The sequence below is a fragment of the Eretmochelys imbricata genome, chromosome 19 (genome assembly GCF_965152235.1).
Source record: "Eretmochelys imbricata isolate rEreImb1 chromosome 19, rEreImb1.hap1, whole genome shotgun sequence".
Taxonomy (NCBI): Eukaryota; Metazoa; Chordata; order Testudines; family Cheloniidae; genus Eretmochelys; species Eretmochelys imbricata.
The window spans coordinates 2081419-2105799 of record NC_135590.1 but is presented as its reverse complement, the minus strand read 5'-3'; the positions used below and the strand labels follow the sequence as shown (position 1 = coordinate 2105799).

The 24381-nt window shown below is 48.6% G+C and overlaps 1 protein-coding gene across 1 annotated transcript in view; it reads right to left on the bottom strand.

The window, feature by feature from the left end:
- GRIK3 (glutamate ionotropic receptor kainate type subunit 3) overlaps positions 1-24381 on the bottom strand; it is a 237285-nt gene that overhangs the window by 51418 nt on the left and 161486 nt on the right. Inside the window, exons 8-10 of the mRNA XM_077837713.1 lie at positions 20022-20129; positions 12504-12617; positions 2930-3133 (exon numbers count right to left, since the gene is read on the bottom strand). Coding sequence (XP_077693839.1) covers positions 2930-3133; positions 12504-12617; positions 20022-20129 — 426 coding nt within the window. The remainder of the gene's footprint in view (positions 1-2929; positions 3134-12503; positions 12618-20021; positions 20130-24381) is intronic.

Genomic DNA, 24381 nt, shown 5'->3' with positions numbered 1-24381 from the left:
GATGATGTCCTATGGCTTTGGGTCACACATTTAGCTGCATTGAGCTTTAGTGTGAGGGTCACCTGAGTCAAGCCAGATAAGGTGATCTGTTTCTGTAGTTCCCCACAGGGGTTTATTTACTACATCAGTTTTCTGAATGTACTGCTGAGGAGCGGGAGGGGAAACGGGTGATGGGTTTTTCCAGAGGGCGCTAGCTGCTCTCTTTTAATGGGAGTTGGAAACATAACTCCTTGCTGTCTCTTTGCAAATCCCAGACAGTGCCTGGACAGTTCCCTGGAGCCTTTCCTGCGGAAGGCTGTGAAGGGTGTAAGAGTGCAGGGTAACCGCACACAGGAGTTTAGGATGGGAAGTGAGGCAGAATAGTTTCTAAAATGCCTCTGTGAAGTTAAATACCAGAACTGGAATCAGGTCAGGACACTGAGGTTAATGCCTCCCCAGTCTTGCAAAAAAGTGCGGTGGGATTTATTTCATGTCTACAAATGGGCCTATAATTAAGTCTCCTCTGGAAGATAAGATTTATGAGGAATTTGATTGTTTTCCCTCTTCTGCACTGCTGGGCGGCCTGGCAAACAGTTGTGAGAGACTTGCCTTGTATCTAGCAATTTCCCACCCTATTACCATGCCTACACACACACACACAATTATTAATCACCCAGTGGCAGAGGCTCCTTCTGAAATGCTCCCCCATCACCCTGACCACAGGGGCGGAAGAGGCCTCTTGGCATGACGACCGATGACTACAGCATCACAATTGTTAACATGCGTTACAGGGTTTTCTCCAGGAGCCGTGGTCAACTCAGACTTTCAAATTACTGGCAGCAGCACAAGGACAACTGCCGCCAATTCTGCGTGACAGGAATGCTGGGTGGAAAAAAACATCCAGGGAAGTTTAGGAGGTATAATCCAAGATTAAAGCAGGCTGAATGGGCTCCCTTCTGCTTAACAGCTGGTGGCATGGTCAGCGCAGCCAGGAGCGTGTAGTGCTTTAGTGAAGGGCAAATCGTTCTCTTGGGATCTTTCCACCAGGTCCCAGGGTTGGAAAAAGGATCAGAGCCTAGTCACATTGTTTGTTTCTCAGCGAGGCTCTGATGCAGCAAAGCACTTCAGGGGGTGCTAACTTTAGGCGCACGCCTGAGTCCCATTGAAGTCTGTGGGACGGACGCATATGCTCACAGATGAACGTGTGCTCTGTGGAATAGGAGTCCTTGCTCAGTCAGGCCAGTGATCCCACAGCTGTAGGGCACACACAGGGGACGATGGTGGGAGTGTTGCACACCACCAGCCTGGGGCATTCTATGGCACGTAACGAAGCAGGTCTCTGCGTAAGGGCATCAGCCTTTGGGGCTGTGCTCTTTGCGCCCTTTCAGACTCAGCCTGGTTAAATGATGGAGCCAAGCATGCAGCAGGCTTGTTCGCGCTATCCCAGGCTGGCGAAACACTGTCCCTGCACTAGGGACCATCTGCCCAGTTGGTTGATTGCTGTACATTTGTTATCCCAGAGGACAGGCACATGGGAGGGGAATAGCTCCATGTCATCCTGTCAGCAGGAGGTGATATTTCAGAACTGAAGACACCAGGAGCTGTGGGCTACTCCCCACCACATCTTTGAGAACCCTCGGCACCTGGGCTCGAGGGCAGGGTGTCATTGGGGTCTTGGCCAAGTAACATTAAGAAGAGGGATGGAAAAGGGATGCAGCCAAGTATGTCAGACACTGAGTGTACAGAGAGAAACCCAGCAAATGAACTCCTCTCAGGATACAGGCTCCACTCAGCTGTGACTAAATACCAGGAGATGCTGCATGACCGCTCGCTGAGGCAGGTATACTTAATCCTGCCTTAGCACTGGTGGGGGTTGGAGCAGAGGACCTCGTAAGGTTCCTTCCAGTCCTATGACTCCCTCCTCTGGGTAAGCACATTATCTGGGACACACATTTAAATACGCTTGGCCAGAATTCACCTCCCATTCGAACACAACTTTACACTAGACACTGAGGACGAAATGTACATGAATGTAAGGCTGAGGTTCCGATTTTCATCACCCAGAAGTAACGGTATCTCCTGGGAACCCTACTGCCCATATATGGGGCTTACCACTCCTCCCATTGACGTTGGTGGCAAAGCTCCCCGTTAGCTCAATGGGAGAAGGACAGGACCCTGTTCTGTTCTTCCACACCTCCACAGAGCTCTCCTTGACTCCGGCTGGGGTTGCTACTCCCCACCACATCTTTGAGAACCCTCGGCACCTGGGCTCGAGGGAGGGACTTGGACTGCCATGTGTAATGATTATATTTAACAGCATGACATGTATCCAAAATACTTAATAGCCATGATCCTCAAGTCTGCTCAGGCTGTGCTTTGTGCAAAACTGGGGGCACAGAGTCTAAGGCAGCTGGTTGTCTCCCCATCCACCCCCCCATCCCAAGAGCTGCTGGGGGATGCTTCCACCCCAGGTGTGACTTGACAGCCACCAGGAATTTCAGCAACACTGAGGCAAGTAACAGCCCCATGGGTGATTACATTGGTCAGAGACGTCCAGAGCATTGCTACGCTCTGGCAAGCCCTCAGCAATGGGAATGCCCACAACATGCCCCCTGTGCCAGCAGTTGGAATTAGAAGGGGTGGCTTAGAGCCAGGATGTTACCCGGCTGGGGCAGTGGTGCCCCTGGTCCTACACTGACGCAAAGGAAGACATCTGTTGGTGGGGCTAATTTATTTCTTCACTCAATGACCGTGGAAAAGCTGGAAGAGGCCCCTAGCAATGATCAAGAATATTTGTATTATAGAATATGTTCAGTATACATTGGGGAAGATACAGAGCTCAGATGGGCTGGGATGCCAACCCACTCTAGGTGTCCTGACCCACAGTTCAGGCTGCAGCGTGGTTTATCCCCTAGTTACTGGGAGCTTTACACACACGGGTCTTACTCACATGGTCGATGAGTTCCTTCATCATGCCGTTCCACTGCCCCTTCTCATCCTGTGCTCCATACTTCCCGTCCTCCACCAGCCGGATATCATAGGTAAAGCCCAGGATGTGGGACAGCTCCTTCAGAAGGTCAATGCAGTAACCTTCGAAGCGGTCGTTCCCGAAGAGGGCTGTGTCTGACTTCCGAAACATGACGAAGGGCTCTTCCTGCGCAGATGGGTGAGAGCACAGCAAAGAGCCACAGTTAAGGGCAGGCTGCCAGGCCCATTTCCAGCAGAAAAGTGATGAAAGCAGGTGGCTGTTCCTCCAGGTAACCCTGCGCAATGTGACACTCATTATGCAGGCAAGGTTGGCACCACGACATGTTTGGAATAAATTAACTTTGCATGGTGCATCAGCTAATTAGCAACCTTGTTTACCCCACTAAATTTAATTTCGTCTCTTCTGAGCAGCCAACTGGTTTCCATCCTGCGGGATTTCAGAGAGAGAGAGAGAGAGAGAGAGAGAGAGAAAATAACCATTTCATGCTCTGCAAATGAAAACAAGGGCATTGAAAAATAAAAATACGTAGGGGAAAAGAATTCAGCCACAAATCCCAGACGCTAGAAACACAAATGAACCGATCCCTGGGGACTGTTGTGGACTCACCACCATCAGGGTTCTTAAGAGCATCTGAGCTGGGTGTCTTGCCAGGACACCATGTGTGGCTGGTGGCTGGTATAAGGTTGGCTTTATTTCTTTATCCCCCCAGGATAGGTGAACAAGACAAAGCAAAGACTGGGGCAGGGATTCTAGTGCTGGCCAGAGGTAGGTCAAAAGGAGACCAGCATGTGTCTTAGACCTTTTCCTTTGTAACACACCAGCACCCGCTTCCATAGCAGGTGCACCTGAGAGCACAGGTCTGTACTTAGAGGAGGAGGTGCTAAAAGTAGATGGTTCCCAAGCAGGTTTCCTGCTAGCTGTTCCAAAGGACAGGTTTTCCACATACACCTGGATTTGATCATGTCCTATAGTATCCCAGGAACATCCCCTCCAGTTCTGACCCACAGCTTCATTCTGGCCATATGGCAGCTGAACTGTCTGTCAGAGGACTGTTCACCGGCATAGTGCCCAATGTGTCCCCACCCCCACTTTGGCTGTCGGTGCAGAGGACATGCCCAAGAGTTATAAGGTGCTCTGCCACTGGGGTCAGAGGCAGCAGGCATAATTTACAGCAGCTCCAGGATGGCTCTAAATTATGCTAGTCAGCAGTGGTACTGGTGGCTTTTGGCATCTTTTCCCACACCCATGTTGCACTGAGATCAACTCAGATGCAGCCCAGGATCAGGACCCAGGACTTTTCAATAACCAGGTATCACCCTGGCCTCTCAAGCAACAAGCCATGGCACATTACTTCAGGAAGGGCACAGCAAGGTGGGGTAAGTACCCCCGCCTTGCTATCTTGAGGCCTTTTCTCCCCCTCCTGAGCTGTTCTCATTACTTTTGTATTCAGAAAAGCCTCTGAAAATTTAACAAGCTGCAGCAAAGTGCCGCCTTATTAGCTAGCAGACTGCAGGCAGCGCCAGGAAGCATTGTAAGTTATAACACATCTAAAAGGAATGTTCCACGGTGAACTTTCTGAAACACTCAGAGGGCTGCTCTCCTCCAAGTCCAAATGATTGCACTTCTGCTAATGCTCAAAAATAGCCATTCTTTTTAGTTTAAAGATGTCCAGCTTGGATGCCTTGAAAGGTTCAGAGATGTCAGGCGGATAACCCAGCTCCTGTCGGAATCCAGAACCGGCCATTACTTTTCTGAGAAAATCATGTCCAGATGCAGAAAGCAAACTATGTATTTTTAATTAATTATTATTATTCCATCCCACACTGAAGCACTGATTAATGCCCACGATATATGGCACACCAGGAGATCCCAGGTTGCCTGTCAAATACAGAACCACTGTTTATTACGATAATCAAATTGTCTCATTGTTACCTTGTTCTCCCTTTCTTTGTTCCAACTAGTGTCTCTCATCCTACTCCTAGATAGTCAGTTTTTGGGCCAGGACCCTCTTTTCATTATATGTGGGTACAATGCCCAGAAAAATGGGGCCTTGAGCCGTGATGGGGGCCACCAGGTACTACCACGATCCAAATAATAATGTACTAATATTAGCAGCCCTATAACAGGCTTCTACACAGGAAGGTTCCATCTTTCTTCTCATCTCCTGTGATGAATGAGGCCATCATATGCAAGTGAAGGCAATAAAGTATGCAATAAAAATCATAGCCTTTCACAAAGCAAGACGTTTGGGCTGTTAGTCATGGCAACAGAAAGGGACCAGGAAGATGTGGGAGTGGCCGGAGAGAGAAGATATATAAGGGAAGTGCTGAGATGCTCAAAGTACGCTATCCAGCAGATGAGTGCTAGGAGACTAGGGCAGGACAGGAGATCGACCTGAGGAAAAGACTATTTATTAGGCTGAACCATTGGATAACATTATACACAATGCTACAGTCCTAGCTTGGAGGTGGCCCAGACCTCGCCCTAGTGCGTGGAGGCTTTGCTGGAATTCCAGCAACATCCCTACCTGTGCCTCCTCCTTGGAGGGATCCACACTCATCCAGCACTCACAGTGGACAAACCAGGCCATTCACGTACGGCTGTGCAGAAGGCAGTTTGTCTTGCTCTGGGTGTTGGTGGGGAGTGGATGAGAGAGAGCGTCTGGGTCTGGGTCTGGGTCTGCTGGCTGAGAAAGCAAGGCTGACAACGTCATGCCTATGGAGTTAGCGTAGTGCATGCAAGCCCGTTAAACTCCCTCTCTCTCCAGTCTCCTCTGCAGCCCTCTCCCCTGGAATTAGCGCTTTGTTTGTGAACCAGCTGAGTCTACGGGTCTTGGTATAAATACACCAGCTCCAAATCAGCCATAGAACACTATTAATTTTGGGAAGCATTATAGGGATAACATACATATTTAACAGCCAAAGCACTGAACATTAGGATGCCACTTGCTCCGTAATGTATCTGCGGGTCTCAAACGTTTCCTGGGGGTAATTCTGATCTCTATGAACCACTTATTCACAGACTATTTCACAATTTATTACTGAAAATGGCCAGACATCCAATTCACAAGCTCCCTTGGCTTGCTAATCGATTTCTCAGTGAAGGTGCCCTCAATTTCATAACTTCACAGTTCTTGTATTGCTCAGGGAGAGTGGTGCTGGCTGCTGGAGTAATATTTCTCTTCCAACAAGCCACTGCAATATGAGCAAAAGGCAGTGGGGAGATGTGGGGAGGAGGGGGGTGAACAACCTTTCCGGCTTTTCCTTTTAAAGATCCCTCCTCTGGCTTTTCTACTGTCATTTACACCTACGGATGAGGCAGAAAGGGCAGCAGCAGATGTCGATAAAGTTTAGGGTTGTATTTTACTTCTTAGGAGCCAATGTAAGAAAATGCATTTATTGCACAACTCAGCGCGCCAATCCCATCATGCTCCTCACTCGGTGGGTCATAAGGCTGCAGGTGACTTTGCGTTAGGCACGCACACGCCCATTCCAGCACACATTGCTGAGCAATTAGAGGGTGGTGATTTGCTCTATGGATGCTTTAGAACTGAAATGTGAGCATAAAGCTTAGGGACCTTCGTGGCAGTAGAATTGCTAGAGCGGAGAGACTAAAGTGCTAGCTAGAAACAGGCAGGGGCTCCCTTCAGCTCCCTAGCTCTGCTGATGCACCTCATTCCTGACTTGCGCCACTCCCGCTACAGAGCTATTCCAGATCCAGACCCCGTCTCAGCTCTACCAATATGTCTCGCTTCTGAGCTGAAGTATTCCCTCTTCCAGCATTTCTCAGTCCTGGCCCTGCAGCTCTCACTGTTGTTCCAGCCCTCGGCCCCACACACCTGGGCTGGTGCATCTCAACCCTTCGTTTCAGTATTACCAGCACCCCCAGCCAATTATTCCCCTTGTGGCACCACGCTACATTATAATTTGATACAGATGAAGATGGACAAAGGCAGGGGGAAATGAGTCTCTGCTCAATCTCTTGAGAGTTGAAATAACCTTGGGTAATTCCCCCACCACTGACCCTGGACTCCACCTAGGGTTCATATCACTGTGCATGGCATTTATTTTGTATTATTCACACAGCTCTATCTCCCACTTACAGGGACTGGCTCCAGCTCAGGTAGCCTTGCAGTCTTTCTGCTGGGCCCACTAGAAGTAACCTGCTTCAAATTCCTCAGACCCAAACTTTCAGAACAAGCCAAAAAAAAAAAAAGTAAATTCAAAAGAATAAAAAGAAAACAAAACAGATGCCCCCCACCCCCTCCCCACTGATGGCCAGAGGTAGCCCTGCAGCACCCTGCCGCTACCTTCCCCCTCTTCAGGGCCCCTGAAGAACTACCCAGTTCACAGCATTTCAGACATACCCCTTCTAGGGTCCAATTTATTCAGGCCTGAGGTCAACACACTGGTTTAGTGTCTCCCTCCCCTCAGTAGGGCATCCCCCTTTCTTCTTCCCTGAGCTGGGTCCAGGTCAAGTCACTCTCAGGCTTGCCCGGGCTGGAGTTCAGCCTCCTGGCTCTGACTTCTCCATTCCCCTGGTGTCAGATTCTTCCCTGCAGGAGCTTTTTTCACTCACTGCAGTTTCCTGAATTTCCCTCCTCCCTACAGCTTCCTGCTGCCCTTTATAGGGGAATGAGCTGTGCTCTATCAGGCCCCGTCAAGTCTCGTGGCACGGGTGGGCTGGATCCATTCTGTCAGTAATGGGGCTTTTCTGCCTGAGGCCTCCAGCCCATAAGGCCAAAGCCACCCTGTTACACTGTGCAAAAACTGACCCTGTTCCAGGAGCCTGAGCAGAGATGTCCAAAATCTGAGTGAGTGGGAACTGCCAAAGTGCCTTTTGTTCCAGCATTTCCCCTAAGGTAGTGGTGGGCCACCTGCGGGCCGTCAGGGTAATCTGCTAGCGGGCCACCAGACAGTGTTTGCATTGGCATGGCCACCTGCAGCTCCCAGTGGCCATGGTTTGCCGTTCCCGGCCAATGGGAGATGCGGGCAGCCATGCCTGTGGACGGCCAATGTAAACACTGTCTCGCGGCCCACCAGCGGATTACCTTGACGGGCCGCAGGTTGTTCACTACTGGTCTGAGGACTTTTGAATTTACTTTTTATTTTTTTTGGCTTGTTCTGAAAGTTTGGGTCTGAGGAATTTGAAGCAAGGCATGAAAGCAGCATGTTATGGGCTAAACTAAGACAACCAGAGGCTCCTGCAGCACATTCACACCCAGGCGTTTGAGCAGAGCGACTCAGCTGGGAAAAACGTTTTATGACAATGAACACAGAGAAGATGGAGCAGCTGTGTGCCAGGTTTGGGTTATTTTTAGGCTGGGTGGTTGTTTCATTTTAGGAAGTCAGGCCTCATTACCCAAGTGGTCCATCTAATTCCATTATCCAATCTCTCAACATGCCAGACCAGATCATTGCTCTGTCAAGTCCTGTATCTCCCATCCTTTCTGCTGCACTGGATCAGGTTACACAGCTACCTTGTCCAGCCTCTGATGGGAGATGTGATTACACGGGGGTGTTATTGGATAGCGGTGTCACAGCACGAGCGCATCATTTGTAAGGTAACGATGGAACAAACATTTTTTAATCATTACCTTCCTTAGTTTTTATCACCCTGGGAAGGAGAGGGCTATCACCCTGTTGGAGAGCCCAAGCAGAGTAAAAGTCAAACATGAAGAACCCCACTGGAATAGCAGGAGCTGCAGGCTGGCAATGCGGTGCATTGGCAAAGCTATGTGCGAGCTCCAGAACTGGAACGGAAAGAAGTTCTTTAGGTGAGACTCGAGGTGCATGAACAAAGAGATGGGCAGAGAATACATTTCACAGTGCTTGTAATATTGCACTGAGCCAAACACTTGTCCTTCTCTTTTATGAATACCCAATTCACATGCACACATCCTTTTAGGAATCCTAGACAATATGTCATACAAGACGATACTCTCTAAACCCTACATGACCTAGCCATTCTTTCCCACCTCTAACATCCACGATTCTTTGACAGAAGAGGCTCCTTGAAGCCACTGCATGGAAATTGGCCAGAAAAATTATTGGCATAAACAGAATTTCAAACCAGATCTACACAACCTGCCCAGGTTTCCTTAATCGTTTATTTGTTCTAGGCACAGCATTATTTGCTGTTGCTGCCGATTGGCAGACCCAGCATTGTGTAACACAGCCAAATACAAACCAATGCTACTAGTCATAATTCATTAGATGTTAAATAAAAATTCATTCTGATCTGATGCCTGCTATCAAATCCAGTAGTGAAGGCAAGAACTAAATACAGCGTGACAGTTGGAGACAGAGGAGATTGGTTAAGTATCCATGGTTTGCTGGATAACTCAATTACTTTTGGCTAGGTTGTCACCTACGTAGTTATGAGGGGAAAGAAACACAGCCGCTGCAGTTCTAACCCGTGTGTATAAATGAATTCTGGGATAGTGAGAAGTGACAGCTTGGCAGCGCTGGAGCATGAAGCACCCGCAGAGCAGATACAACGCTGGGAGTGGCAGGACAAGCACCCCGGTGGTACCCACCCCACCTCCTGACACGGAGCTTCAGCTCTGACCTTGAAGGGCCTCATCTAGAAGCAAGAGGAGGATTCAGTCTCCAAGGCCCATGAAGCCACTGGTTTCTCTGCTAAGATTGCCAGCAGGGCGGCTAATTTGGGGCTTTTGTGGCCTTGGAGTTATGGGGGCAAATGTCCAACAGAAAATCTGCGGAGACTGACAAGCCACTTCATAGAGGGCTGCTGAGCAGCCACCTGATGTTGATGACTATGTGTGAGAGAATGTGCCCCTCTTTCGATCAGTGAGAGAGAGGAAGAGACCCTCTAGCCCCTTCTTAATCCCCTGAGCCACTAAGGCCCCAGAAGGGAGGACACTGAGGCATGCATTTGCTCTGATTTTTTTGCTGTGATGAGAATAGTTACACCTGAAGCAGACACCCACCCCTCTCCTGCTAGTTAGTTGGGCACTTGTACAACCTGTGTGGAATGCTAGTTAAGAGCCTTTCTTGCGCCCAGTGCACGCAGCCCCTCGCTGGGACCGAGCGCCGGGTCATGCAGCCCAGCACCGGGACCGAGAACATGCCTGAGGCTCCGCACAAGAGTAGACGCGGATGTTTTCAAAAGTGCAGCGGGAACAAGAAGCAGCCTCATGGCTACTGGAAGTGTGGTGGCTTCTCGCCAGCAACACACAGAATCACTGAATTGGCTGGCACGTGTGGACAAGGAGCAGCCGTTTCTCTGGAGTGTGGGAACAGCAGGAGATGCTGCAGCTTAGCAGCATACATGTGGGAGTCTGTGCAGCACCTGCTTGTGCCCTGTCTGAGGCCAGCCAGCACCCCTCACGCTCTCTCTGAGCACCAGATTCCCTCTCCTTCTCGTATTTCTTCTCCTTTAAGTTCCATTGCTGAGATACACAGGTATTGAAATGCCTCTGGGTGCAGACAGACTAGCCATTCACTCAGCACAGAGTATATCTTTTCTAGAAAGGACCAGCTAGCTCCCAGAAGGGCTCTGTTCAGTCACGACAGCAAGGACGTGCCGAAGTTCTGGAGTGACAACGGTGCCATAAACCCAGCCCTGCCTACCAGGCAGTGAAAGCAGGTATCTCCACCAGGTCTTCGGTGTACCTGATTGTCTGGGTAAGTATCCAGTGGGTCAGATTTTCTCTTGGTCTAAATCAATGCTCCCGCATTGATGTCAATGGTGCCATTTTATACCAAACAGATTGACTCAATAACTTTTATTGATAACCACTAATGCAAAAAAGGATACCCCCTCCCCAGCCCACAAACTGTGAATTCTAAGACCAATGACAATATTGCAGGATATTCACCCTTTATAGTGGGCTCTGATGCCTCAGAGTCATTGCTCAGCATATCAACTAGCTTTGGCTTCTCTTCAGGTGGCTAAAGTGCCCAGAGCAGCACTCCCAGCTTGCAGGGAGGAATACATCTGTTACCAGATGCACTAAATGATCGCCCCAGCCCGTTCCTGGGAAGGGCCAGGGCTTCTGCGAATGCATGCACCATCTGAGTCCTCACGCCAGCTGCCGTGGTGCAGAGTGGGATTGTGGGTAGAAAGCTCCCACTGAACATTTGAGACGCTGCCTGAGGGAAAGATCTCCCCAAAGAGCGAAATGGGACAGCAAAGCCATTCAGTTCTCTCTTCGGGGGTCTGGGGCAGAGAGGAGATGGTTCCCTCTGTGCCCCCTTAGGCACCAAGGGCACCTTTCTCCAACTCCTTCTCAAACATGGCCTTCAGCTCACCACCTCTCTCCCCAGCCTCTTTCCTCTAGTGGCCCTCTACTGTCAGGATAAAGGGGAAGGGTGGTAGGTGGCCTCTCCATTTCCTCATCCCCTTGTCCCCAACCGGTGGTCAGAGGAGCAAGGAGACCCCCAAAGCCAAGTCCTTTGTGCACATTTTTCTTCTGTCTCCTGAAGATGAGACACTGCAGCACTCCCACCCCATCTCCTCACCCAGCCCCGTGGTTGGTGTGGAAATAGAGGGACGGGAGGGAGCTGTTTGGCGTGGCACCTGGGCCTAAGGAATGCAAGTTGGGTCAGGTGGCGACCAGACCAGCACAGGCCTCTTGGGCAGTAGCACCCGTCTCTACACACGCTCAGTACAGATCTCCTCCCTCAGACTCTGTCCACCTTCCGTGTCAATTACTGCTAATGAAACATTTGGAACTGTCCTACAGACCAACTGTGGGATTCAGGGCTGCTAACACCTGCCCTGCCCAGCTGATAAACCAGGAGGCACTGTCAGCATGTGGGTATGAGAGTGTGCAGCAGAGAGTGATATGGTTGCAGGTCTCCCCCTCTCTCTAGTCCAACCTCACTTCTATGCAGGGAAGGGCCTGTAAGCCACTGTGCAGACAGACTCACCAGCTACCGGTCATTTCATATCCTTTCCTCAAGGCTTGATTTCCAAAATCACAAACTCAAACCCCAGACAAACCAACTCAAACTACTGGCTAAAAAGCACCCACGGACTATCCAGCTCCAGCCAGGTAGGAGGAGAGAGAACACACCTTTTCTCCACGGTCGCCTCCTCTGCACTAGCTTCCTCTTCCCCTTTATAACCCCACCCAGATCAGCCATGTGCTAGCAGGTGCCTGGGGGCCATCACACCTTCGCATGGGGCAGCCATGGGAGGTAAAATGTTGCTAACTAGTGGAGGTTAATTGGTCACCATGAATGAGCCAATATTTGCCAACAGTGTGCAGATGACAGTCCCTAGCACATTGAAATCTCAGTCTCTCTTATCTCTTGTTATCTTAAGTAAAGCGAAGAGCTGTGGTGTCTCAGGCACTCAGCTGTGTGGCAACTGTTGGTGTCTTACTGGTGACCAGCACAGGTTTCTGACCTTGCCAATAGCATGGGGAGCTAGGAGAGAGCCCCTAAACATAAGGCCAAAAGCAAAGGGACTGGCAAATCTACTGCAGCATTGTAAAGCACCAGAGAAGTCACATATTTCCAGCCATTTATATATGGATGAGAAATACAAGCCTGCAGCCTCCTACCAGTACAGTGGTGACAATAAGAGATCTGTTGGTTAGTGAGTCTGTGACGTTGGGCCCTCGCCCCTTGGAAATTTCCATGATGTTCAAACCATCAGAAGGGTTCCACACTCCAACCTGAAATGAAGCAAAGAAACAAATTACTAGACACTTGACATGTGGTGTTCAGTCTCTTCCAGAATCCCACAGCCCTGGCTGAATGGTAGCTATTTCTGTCTTCTGCTGCACATGCAAGCAAAGCTGAATACACCGCGTTGGCTGAGCTAAACAGAAGAGAAAGTTACACTAATCCTGCAGTTGTAGACCGCTCCAACGGTCACCCATGCAGAGCAGACATTACAAATACCGAATGCCTTTCCGTTTTGCTGCCCCCTAAATGGGGGCACTGATACTTGTGGACAAATATGGAGGTCCATGATATCTAGAGTTCAGGAATTCATTCAACAATGGACAATAGCGCCATGCAGTACAGGAGCTCAGAATACACTGAAGAGTGAACTTTGGCCAAGCCTCACAGTGATTAGAGATATTCCTGAATCAAAGATTTCCCAATGCAAATATGTCCCAAGCTTTGGTGAATGGCAGGGTTGGCACCAGAAACACCAGATTCTAACACTTCCAAACTTGTGAAGGGTTAAAAATTTAGATAATAATTTTCCAGCTTGGGCCCATCTCCTATAGTAACCAAAAAGAGGTCATGGGATGTATTCAAGCAAAAGACAGGCTTTGGCTGCACTCAAGGGATGTGTTCATACAGTATTTAGAGTCATTTGTGTTGGAAGGAGTCTTGTGGGTCATACAGACCAGAGGACAGGGGCTGTGGTCTCGATCCATCCTTCCCATATTGTTAAACAGGAGGGCAGTGCAGCAAGGTGGGAGGAGAATTCTGGTATGGAAAAGGCTGAGAACACAGCTAGTTGGAAAATGGTATTTCTGATGAAAATTTTAAAAATAAGAAAACATTCTGAGGGTGGCTGCTGGAATTTTGGATGTTTTAACAAAAAACAGAGAAACATAAAAATGCTGGGGGTTTGGGGGTTGGTTTCCGTTTTCAAAAGTCTGAAAGTGTTTTCATTTAAAAACCAGCACGTTTCAAAAGAAATAAAGGATTCCCATGAAAACGTGTGTTTCTTAAAAAAATAAAAAACGCAGCCAAATGAGATCCAAGCTTGCAGAACCACTGCCCTGTTTTGTGGGCAACCTTCTCTGCAGCACTAGACTCATCGGAGCACTAAACAGGGGTTCTGGGGGTGCGGGAGCACCCCCTGGCTTTAAGCGGTTTCCATCATATATGGGATTTACAGTTTGGTTCAATGGCTCTCAGCACCCCCACTGTACAAATTGTTCCAGCCCCCCGACTAGGCTTAAACGTAATTGGAATATATGTGACTTGCATCACAATTCATAGTGACAGGTTTCAGAGTAGCAGCCGTTTAAGTCTGTATTCGCAAAAAGAAAAGGAGGACTTGTGGCACCTTAGAGACTAACCAATTTATTTGAGCATAAGCTTTCGTGAGCTACAGCTCACTGCATCGGATGCATTCACGAAAGCTTATGCTCAAATAAATTGACACGGTCTCCCACAGTATTCTTGTCAGCAAGTTAAGGAAGTATGGGCTGGATGAATGCACTATAGGGTGGGTAGAAAGCTGGCTAGATTGTCGGGCTCAACGGGTAGTGATCAATGGCTCCATGTCTAGTTGGCAGCCGGTGTCAAGTGGAGTGCCCCAGGGGTCGGTCCTGGGGCCGGTTTTGTTCAATATCTTCATAAATGATCTGGAGGATGGTGTGGATTGCGCTCTCAGCAAATTTGCGGACGATACTAAACTGGGAGGAGTGGTAGATACGCTGGAGGGGAGGGATAGGATACAGAAGGACCTAGACAAATTGGAGGATTGGGCCAAAAGAAATCTGATGAGGTTCAATAAGGATAAGTGCAGGGTCCTGCACTTAGGACGGAAGAATCCAATGCACCGCTACAGACTAGGGACCGAATGGCTAGGCAGCAGTTCTGCGGAAAAGGACCTAGGGGTGACAGTGGACGAGAAGCTGGATATGAGTCAGCAGTGTGCCCTTGTTGCCAAGAAGGCCAATGGCATTTTGGGATGTATACGTAGGGGCATAGCGAGCAGATCGAGGGACGTGATCGTCCCCCTCTATTCGACATTGGTGAGGCCTCATCTGGAGTACTGTGTCCAGTTTTGGGCCCCACACTACAAGAAGGATGTGGATAAATTGGAGAGAGTCCAGCGAAGGGCAACAAAAATGATTAGGGGTCTAGAACACATGACTTATGAGGAGAGGCTGAGGGAGCTGGGATTGTTTAGCCAGCAGAAGAGAAGAATGAGGGGGGATTTGATAGCTGCTTTCAACTACCTGAAAGGGGGTTCCAAAGAGGATGGCTCTAGACTGTTCTCAATGGTAGCAGATGACAGAACGAGGAGTAATGGTCTCAAGTTGCAGTGGGGGAGGTTTAGGTTGGATATTAGGAAAAACTTTTTCACTAAGAGGGTGGTGAAACACTGGAATGCGTTACCTAGGGAGGTGGTGGAATCTCCTTCCTTGGAAGTTTTTAAGGTCAGGCTTGACAAAGCCCTGGCTGGGATGATTTAACTGGGAATTGGTCCTGCTTCAAGCAGGGGGTTGGACTAGATGACCTTCAGGGGTCCCTTCCAACCCTGATATTCTATGATTCTATGATTCTATGATTCTAAGGTGCCACAAGTACTTCTTTTCTTTTTACAATTCATAGTGTATCCAATGTATTTCCTATCTGTTATCGTGTGAAAAATGTGTCTGGTGAAGTCAAGCTATACCATACACATTAATAGGGGAACTATAAACTTATGAACTCTCCTGTCTGGTTTGCATTGCAGGATTGCTACTGTTAGTCAATCCCGTCTGCCATTTCCCACGGATGGAGCACTCATTTACGCCAGTGCAGAGAATAACGTCCCTGGATCTAGCACACAACCTGCAATGTAGAGCCACACCATGCATGTGAGAGGAGGAATTTACTCAAGACATTAATTAAGACTTCTCCATTCAAATAATTTTGTCCTGGGGAGAGTGTTTGATTTCAGCAGGCGATCACAGTGTCCTTGCAGAGAAAAGTGCTGAGAGGCCCTGGTATTAGAGAGAGAGTTCAGAAATATGAACTCCTGTAATACCCTGTATGTGGGCAGATTCCACATGACACCAGTTCCACCCAGGGCAACCTCATCAAAGTCCCTGGAGGTACAGACAAGGAGCATAACATTAGTGTCATGGAGTGGAGATCAAGCCCATCTGCATTTCACTTAGCTCCATTTTGAACCAACTTGAAAACTAGTAACATTGGGAATGAATATGAGCTGGACTCAAAGCAACCGGCCAGGAACTCCCAGCTATCCACTTCTAATGGGAGAAGATTACTCTATACCTGCCCATCAGGGAGTTCTCGCGCCTTCCTCTAAAGCGGCTGGCACTGGTCACTGTCAGAGACAGGATCCTGGAGTACATGGACCATGGGTCTGATCCAATTGGGGAATTCCTACGTTCCTCTCTATAAATTTATTTGGCTCAGTTATAAAGTGTCACAAATAGGGGCCAAGTGTTAATTTTAATCAGTTCTCTTCTGCTGAGAGATAGAGGGCCAGATCGTTAGCTGAGGTAAAATGTCACAGTCTCTTTAAAACCAGGGGAGCTAGGATGATTTACACCCGCTATGGAACTGGTCCAGCATCATCACCGATATTTGGTCCAATTCCCTTTTAAACAAATGCAAACCCACACGGCCGGCCTGCCCTCCAGCTGCAGGAGCAGATGCTGCATGGGATGTTACCATTCAGCTCCCCTTTCTGTCCAGCCACTATCTATATTTTACAGTCGTTAAAAGGCCTTTTAACAGCATGACTGCAAATGTGAAAAAAGAAGGCAAAGAGACTAACTGGAAAGGAAACGATTGCAGTACAGCGCTATGTTTAACATCAGAACGCACTTTCCTCCACCTTCATGTATGTAGCTAGGTAACAACTTGTTTACAGTATTCTTATTTCTATGACAGTGGCGTGTAGCACCCCTGTTGCGCTAGGCACTCCGGAAACAAAGTGAGAGACAGGCCCTTCCCTGAGGAGCTCACAGTCCAAATAAACAAAACAGACCAAGATGGGAGGGGAAGCCAAGGCAGTGAATTACCCATCATCACAGAGGAGCTTAACAGCACAGCTGGGACTAGAATCCAAATCTCCTGGATCCCAGTCCAGTGCCCTATCCATTCTACCACACTGCCTCCCGATTTTAGAGCCGACTGATCTTTTGTAGAGTCTTTCCTACCGGGATCTCACTCCACTTGACCAACAGTAACGATTGGCTGGTGACACAGCCTTTTACCACTGGGCAAGCTGAAGCTCTGGGAGGGGAAAGGCCTGGCAACAGCTATGCAGAGGGCCCGCAGAAGAGTTTGACTCCTGGGCCTAGCTGGCATAAAGGAGTACCGCTCCAGTGACGCCATTGTGCTAAGCACATTTACACCTAAAGAGGATCTGGCCCCTCGTCGTCCTGCTGCACCTGCTACTCCGCACTCTCTCCCAGACCTCGAGAATGCAGGTTTAAAATCTCCTGTCATAGTCAAACCTTGTGGCTGGTTGTCTAAGGCTGCCCCTTTGAGGCTTGTTATGCCCCCAAACAGACAGAGACAGAGACACAGCAAATAGGAACCGCAGAATATACAGGTCGCTCCATCTACGAGGCCACATGAGTGATGGAACCTTGAAAACGGAGAGCCCACAGACCAATCCCATTGCGGGGCCAGGAGCTTTGGATTATTTATTTATTTATGTTTTTTGTTTCCTTGATTGGTTTTCTTTTCTTTTCTATTTTTTTTTAAATAATGCAATCTCCCCAGCAACCTCTGGCGAGAACCTGGTTTTATTGCATTCACAGAAAGGGTTTTTGAACAACGAATGCTGTTTGACATGAACAGTATAAATTTTAAAAGAGTTTCCGTGAACTTTCTGAGAATCTCTAAATATTTTACAAAAGCCAGGCTCTCCTCCATCCCTCCTTCCAATCACGCAGCCAGTTAAAATGTCAGAAGATTATTATTGTTATAGGAAAGAGAAGCAATAATATAAAGAGCCTTTGGCAGTGCTACCTACTCAGCGAAGAATCCCTTGCTAAATTTTCCTTAAGAAAAATGAAATGCATGGAACTCAGGTCTGCATTAATTAATTTACAAATTAAAATAAAGAAAAAATGCAAATATTCCATTAAGAGAACTGTGCAAGTCAGATAGTCAGACTACATGTAATTATGTTTGGGTAATACTGCTTTAATCCTCAGAACATCCAGGAGGTAGCAGGATCAGAAGCACAATCCTAAAGCTCAACAAATATAAGCTATTATACATAATGCAAAGTACATATTGGGATTCACTCCGTTTGGCATTTCATTATTTCAGATTAGCTATTAACAGAATCTTAGTGTCCACAGAGATTTAACATCTATACTTTAAAACCTTTCTAGGGTTGACAAAAAGCTTTTTTTTAAAAAAAAAAAAGCAGAGAGCTACAAAATCTCTTGACTCGATGAAGATTAAACATAAAAACTGAGCATCCTTGAGGAATATGCTTCAGGGTTTGGCAATTTCCAGTGAGCATTACGTGACACACGGTAGTAATAAATACCACTAGGGTCAGCAATTCTATCATATAGCTGAGGAGAACTACGTTGACTGATAGATATTTTGGCAGTACTTTAAGGTTCAGATTCACGAGATATCCAAAATGTCTGCCATTTTTGCCTATTACTCTACCGGGATCACTAGTGGTAAGCTGTCCACTGGCACAGGGAGCAGGGTGGACTGATGTTACCCACTGGCACCAATCCTAGCAACCCACTTTGCAAGGTGTCAGCAACCACCTAATGGGTAAAGCCGTGAAGAATCAGTCCCCAAGGTAAATTCAAAGGCTCTCTAACCATGGATAGCTAGCTCACAGAGACTGTAATGTCACTATATGCAACCTGCTTCGAGCACAGCACATGTGAATAGATAACTATTGGTATGAATTGTCCACGGTGCAGATCTTTGTTCTATTCAGGCAACTTGCTGCTCTGTTTTGTCCACTGACTGAACTGCTCTCCCCTTGAAAATGATGTTTTAGAAGTTTTAATGCTTTGAATATTCTTTGTTTTTTTAAGTGGTCCATGAAACAGGAATGAAATCCCCATGAGCACCTGAGATTCAGGCCTGAACTTCAGTGGCATGATATCCCTGTATCCAGCAGGGAGCTGTGCTAATTAGGAGGATTCTACAGGGTAATAAGAAGAAAAGGAGGACTTGTGGCACCTTAAAGACTAGCAAATTTATTTGAGCCTAAGCTTTCGTGAGCTACAGCTCACTTCATCGGATGCATGCTGTGGAAAATACAGTGGGGAGATTTTATATACACAGAGAACATGAAACAATGGGTGTTACCATACACAGTGTAATGAGAGTGATCAGATGAGGTGAGCTATTACCAGCAGGAGAGAAAAAAACCCTTTTGCAGTGATAATCAAGGTGGGCCATTTCCAGCAGTTGACAAGAATGTGTGAGGAACAGTAGCGGGGGGTGGGGGGGAATAAACATGGGGAAATAGTTTTACTTTGTGTGATGACCCATCCACTCCCAGTCTTTATTCAAGCCTAATGTAATGGTGTCCAGTTTGCAAATTAATTCCAATTCAGCAGTCTCTCGTTGGAGCAGCGTTTGGGCTGCTACCTTGCGTCCCCAGCAGCAGGATTGCTGCTGCAGACACTCCACATCCAAATGGGAAATTTCCAATCAGGCCAGGAAACTAACCTGCCCTCGTTTTGTTCGTACCCTCTCTCCGATATCAAAAAGCAAAAAAACCATACATTATCATCTCCTCCAAAACTCAGGCTGCAAGAGGGCCAATCAGGGCTGTAATGAACAGGGGATATTTCCAGGCCTTAGGCAATTTTCATAGCAGGAGATCACACTGAGAGAGGGGCTTTAAAGAGCTGCTGTCACCTCAGGGAAAACACTTCATAAACTTTTATGCATCTGATGAAGTGAGCTGTAGCTCACGAAAGCTCATGCTCAAATAAATTGGTTCGTCTCTAAGGTGCCACAAGTCCTCCTTTTCTTTTTGCATAAACAAACTGTGGCATGTAGGCAGTACTTGGGTTGGGCTTTTTTCTTCCCATCAGTGGCATGGGAAAAAAACCAGGCTCCTGACTGCTCAGGGAGTTTCTTCTGCTTCTGTGGCTCCACCGTTTCCTGTGTGTTTTACCACAACAATCTTACATGGCAACTAGTTGTGACAACTTGGGCTGAGGGTTCAGGGGTGTGTGTGTGTGTGTACATCAGGGAACAGGAGCAGAGCAATTCCAAAGCAGCAAAGACCCTTACGTCGAACACAGAGGCAAATATAGGAGTTATGAGGCTGATGCACCGTTTTCCAGGGGGCCTGAGTGGATCTTTTGAAGGTTTTTTCATAAACTCTTTAGCTAGCAGGAAGGACAAACTTTACTGACCTTTTCGAGACCATCCTCTTTGAGGCTGATGATGTCCAAGTCAAAATCTGTCCTTAATCCACTGGTTTTGTTGAAGACAATACGCCCAGTTAATCCTTCCCATTGGGCCTGTGGAAGGGAGAGAAGGCAGCACAGCAGTTACTCAGCTTCATAAATCATCGTTTGCTACTGCTGTACAGCGCTTCATTTTAATTACTCCTTACACTGATGCTCTCTCCCCGACGAGCGTGATTAATTAATAATCACCTCCATCATTACTCATGCTGCAGCATGGGCTGGAGCTTTCCATAAATTCTATCATAGTCCTTGCCCTGATTTACATTTGCACCTTTTGTGTACAACATCTGTCTCCGGACGTGTCCCTGGCACGCTGGGCCAGTGCAAAACTGGCTGTGTTTCTGCTCGTGTCTTTGCCGCAGTGACAATGTCTGGGGGAGGGTCGAGGGGTGTCTTTCAGCACTAGACCACGTCACTCAAACACATAAACAAACACCCCTCACCTGCCTCCATGCGGGGATAGTGCTGAATGTTTACTTACCCTTTGCAAGGTGCTTTGGAGTTGAAAAGTGCCAAGTATTTTTGCCCCTGTTTTACAGATGGGGAAAGGGAAGCACAAAGAGAAGACCTGCTTGATGCTTAGAAGTTTGGGGCTGAATGCTCAGAAGGAGCTGGGCCCCTAAGTTCCAGGGCTGGGGTCACTGCGATGCATAAAACTCCAGCTGAAACCCCGCAGGGATCTCAACGCGCTCCATGCTCCTGTTTTTGCAGTAAAAATTCCTGAAGCACTTCTCTCCCTTCAAGGGTCACTTGGGCCGGAGAACGGCTGCATAGCCTGGTGGTTGGAGCACTGGCCCAGCATGGGGAGATCCAGGATCCAGTCCCCCTGCTTCAATAACTCATTATTTATCCACAGTGCAGCAGGAGAGACTGCAGGACTCCTCCCATCAGAATATCCCACAGCTCTCACCTGAGAGGAGGCAAATTCCTGGTCAAATTTTTTCCCCCCTTCAGGTGGGGTAGGGGGGACTTGAACAGGGGGGCTACCTTCTTCCAGGTGAGCGTCCGAACCACCGGGCTGAATGTTACGAGGGAGGTTGCTCTCCTTCTCCCCCCGTGTCCTGGGCTTCATGCTAAAATGGCCTAGGGACCCTAACTCGAAAGAGGGGTCCTGGCTGAGAACTGCAAGCAGAGCCACCGCTCCCTGCCACCTGGACTGGCCCCGATCTCTGTGAGGGGGTGGCATTTAGCACCCATCTCCCACAGGCTGGCTTCAGTGGCTCCCTGCTTAGCCTGCTGGCTTTTGTGAATCTCAGTTTCGGTGCCTATCTTTGCCCAATCATTGTATAAAAACAACGAGGAGTCCGATGGCACCTTAAAGGCTAACAGATTTATTTGGGCAGAAGCTTTCGTGGGTAAAATTCCCACTTCTTCAGTTGCATGGAGTGAAAATTACAGATGCAGGCATAAGTATGTATTGGCACATGAAGAGAAGGGAGTTACCTTACAGGTGGAGAACCAGGGCTGACAAGGCCAATTCAGTCAGGGAGGAGGTGTCAATACCAAGAGAGGGAAAATTGCTTTTGTAGTGAGTCAGCCACTCCCAGTCCCTATTGAAACCCAAATAGATGGTGTTACGCTTGCAGATGAACATTTGAAGTGGGTTGTTTGAATGAAGAAGTGGGTTTTTTAGCCACAAAAGCTTCTGCCCAAATAAATCTGTTAGTCTTTAAGGTGCCACCGGACTCCTCGTTGTTTTTGGGGATACAGACGAACACAGCTGCCCCCGCTGATACTTTGCATTCATTGTATAGGCAGCTAGGCACTTAAATCAGGCAGTGTGGATTGCAGTGGTCTTCCAGGCACCTACGAGTCAGGCGTTATGAGGCTGAGCATCACAAGCCCCAACCCCTTTAGAGCATTTGGCCCATTGCCACTTTTACTGCGCCTGTTATTTTACAGCAGCAACCCTGCACACCAGGGTAGACTCATATAAAAGTGCTCACGAGAGTAATGCTTGTTCCAGTTTGGCAAAGAGAAATAAGCTCTTTTGGTACAAAGCCCCTTATACCAATATAGGAATTTTACCAGCATAATTATGTAAGTGAAACTTCGCAGCCCTAACTAGTTACACCCCTAAAACTTTTGAAGTGTACACCAGGCCTCAGTGACTAGACCAGGGTGGGGATTAGACCTCAGTCGCTCCTGGCTCCCAATCCTGTGCTCAGACCATTCGAATATGTTTCTCTCTGAGACCTGCTGATAGTAGCACCAGCCAAATGAATCATTAACTGACACCATTACAAAACCCAACTATGACAAAACCCTCTCTCTGCTTATTTTTTCTTTTAAAAAATAAACATAAATAACTTTTCAGATTCTTTGGATGTGGGAGGTCGGTCTCTGAACTTCTCGGCCCCAGTTCAGAAGTCCATCCCTGTTCAGCAACGCACGTGAGCACGTGCTTAAGGGTTTGCACTGGCCCCATGGGCACGCAGCTCTCTTGAACGGCAGCCCCCTTCTTGGGTGGAGGAATAGCACGGCATTTTGGGGAAGGGAGATTTGCTGATGGATCTGGAGCCAATCCCACTTTGATGAAAAGTGCAATGATATTGTCCCTGCCTTTCTGTCTCAGAGCGACTCTCCTGGTGTTTGAATAAACAAAAGCACAGAAATTAACCTCCCTGGTTTAAGGGGCAAGAGCACTCGGAAGAACAGCTGCTGCTCCTGTAGGCTAAGTGGTGATTAATGTCACCGCCGTGTGCAGTGCTGACCCTGGAATGTCCAGGGACAGCGAGAGGCAATTCTTCTGCTGTTTCTTGTGACATTTCCCTGAATGCAGGACACCCGTTCCATCCTCCCATGCACACCAAGTGAAGTATGCTTGCCACGCTCTGAACTTTAGGCTGGTATTTCCCTGTTCCCTTTCTGAAATGCCAGACTCTTAGCACGCTTTACTGGTTTGTCTCATTCCACTTGCAGAGTTCATCTGCAGCATGCTCTTGTCTAACAAGTGTATCTCCCTGGGGGGGTGAGCCAGAAATATCCCCTGATGATGAAGGTGGCACAAGCTGCAGGGATGACTGGCATGTTTCCCTGATCAAACCCCTTCCACTCTCCCCCGGGACATGGCTGGTTAATTCCTGAAGGAATGCTGGTCCCCCCACCTCACAGGCCCTTTGCCCTGCATGTTTGTGGACGGCTGCACTCAATTTGCCAGGTTAAGCATGCAGGTGGGAACTACAGCTGGGAAGTTCTCCGGGACGCAGTGAACACACACCGTGTTTGAAGTACTGAGTCGGAAACAAACACAGATGTGTACTGAGTGTGTCAACTCCTCTCTGGGGCTCTAACTCTCCTGCTTCGCCACCGCAGGCAGGAAGGTGTCACATTAATTCAATGGCACCAGGGAAACGGAGCGCAGGCAGGGGCAGCTAGAGCCAAGGAGAGCTCCCCTCCTTTCCCTGGCAGCCATCGGCAGCGCTCCCCCACATCTCCCCCTCTTCCTAGGGTGGTGCAATGAGTGCTCCCCCTCTTCCTCAGTCTGCTTTACCCCTGTGCCCAGAGACACGTCTCCCTCTGAGGAGACACGGCACGTGTCTGTCACCCAGGAGGGTCTGTCCCCCTTTGCTTTCTCATTTCCAAAAAAATAAAAGGGACAAGGAAGGGTCAGCTCAGCTGCTTCCCCCAGCCCACCTCTCCAGATAGCCGACCGGGGTCTTCTGCCCTCTGCAGAGCAGGTTGTTCTGAAGCTAATTTATGTTAAATCTCTGGCTGGTGCGGGCCTCAGGATGCCCTGTGCTTGGGAGGCCCCCGCATTTCAGGAGCCTTAGAGTGTGGTGGCATTGAGAAGGGAGGCCACGGGACTATCGGCCTCACCTCCCTCTGCCTTGCCCATTGGTCCTGGCTTCCTGCTCCGCTACGAGACTCTTGAGCAGACGCTGGTAGGTGACAGCAGCCTGCTAGCCAACGAGGCGACCCCCCTGGTTTCCTCTGATACTTCAGCGGGATGCTGAGCTGCCCAGTCTCATCCCTGTGTCCTGTTCGGCTGCTGCTGCAGTGGGAGGAGTCCAAACCACCCCCCAGACATTCTCAGGGCGGCAGTTCCCACGCAGGACAGATGCCCTTGACGAGTGATAACAAGCCAGGCTGTGCCCCGGGCGAATCACAGCTCTGAAAAAATCCTGCTGAAGACAAGGCCTCAGTGTGTGTTGGCTGGTGCGGCATGAACAAACATTGGCACAATTCTCTGCCTGAGGAACATGGGGCCAAGGGGCCTGGTCTCTGCAGCGGGACATCCCTCTGCGTTTGCCTTTTTGTCCTTTCCAGCACTCAGAGAGCACAGTTATTATGTGTTTTGGCT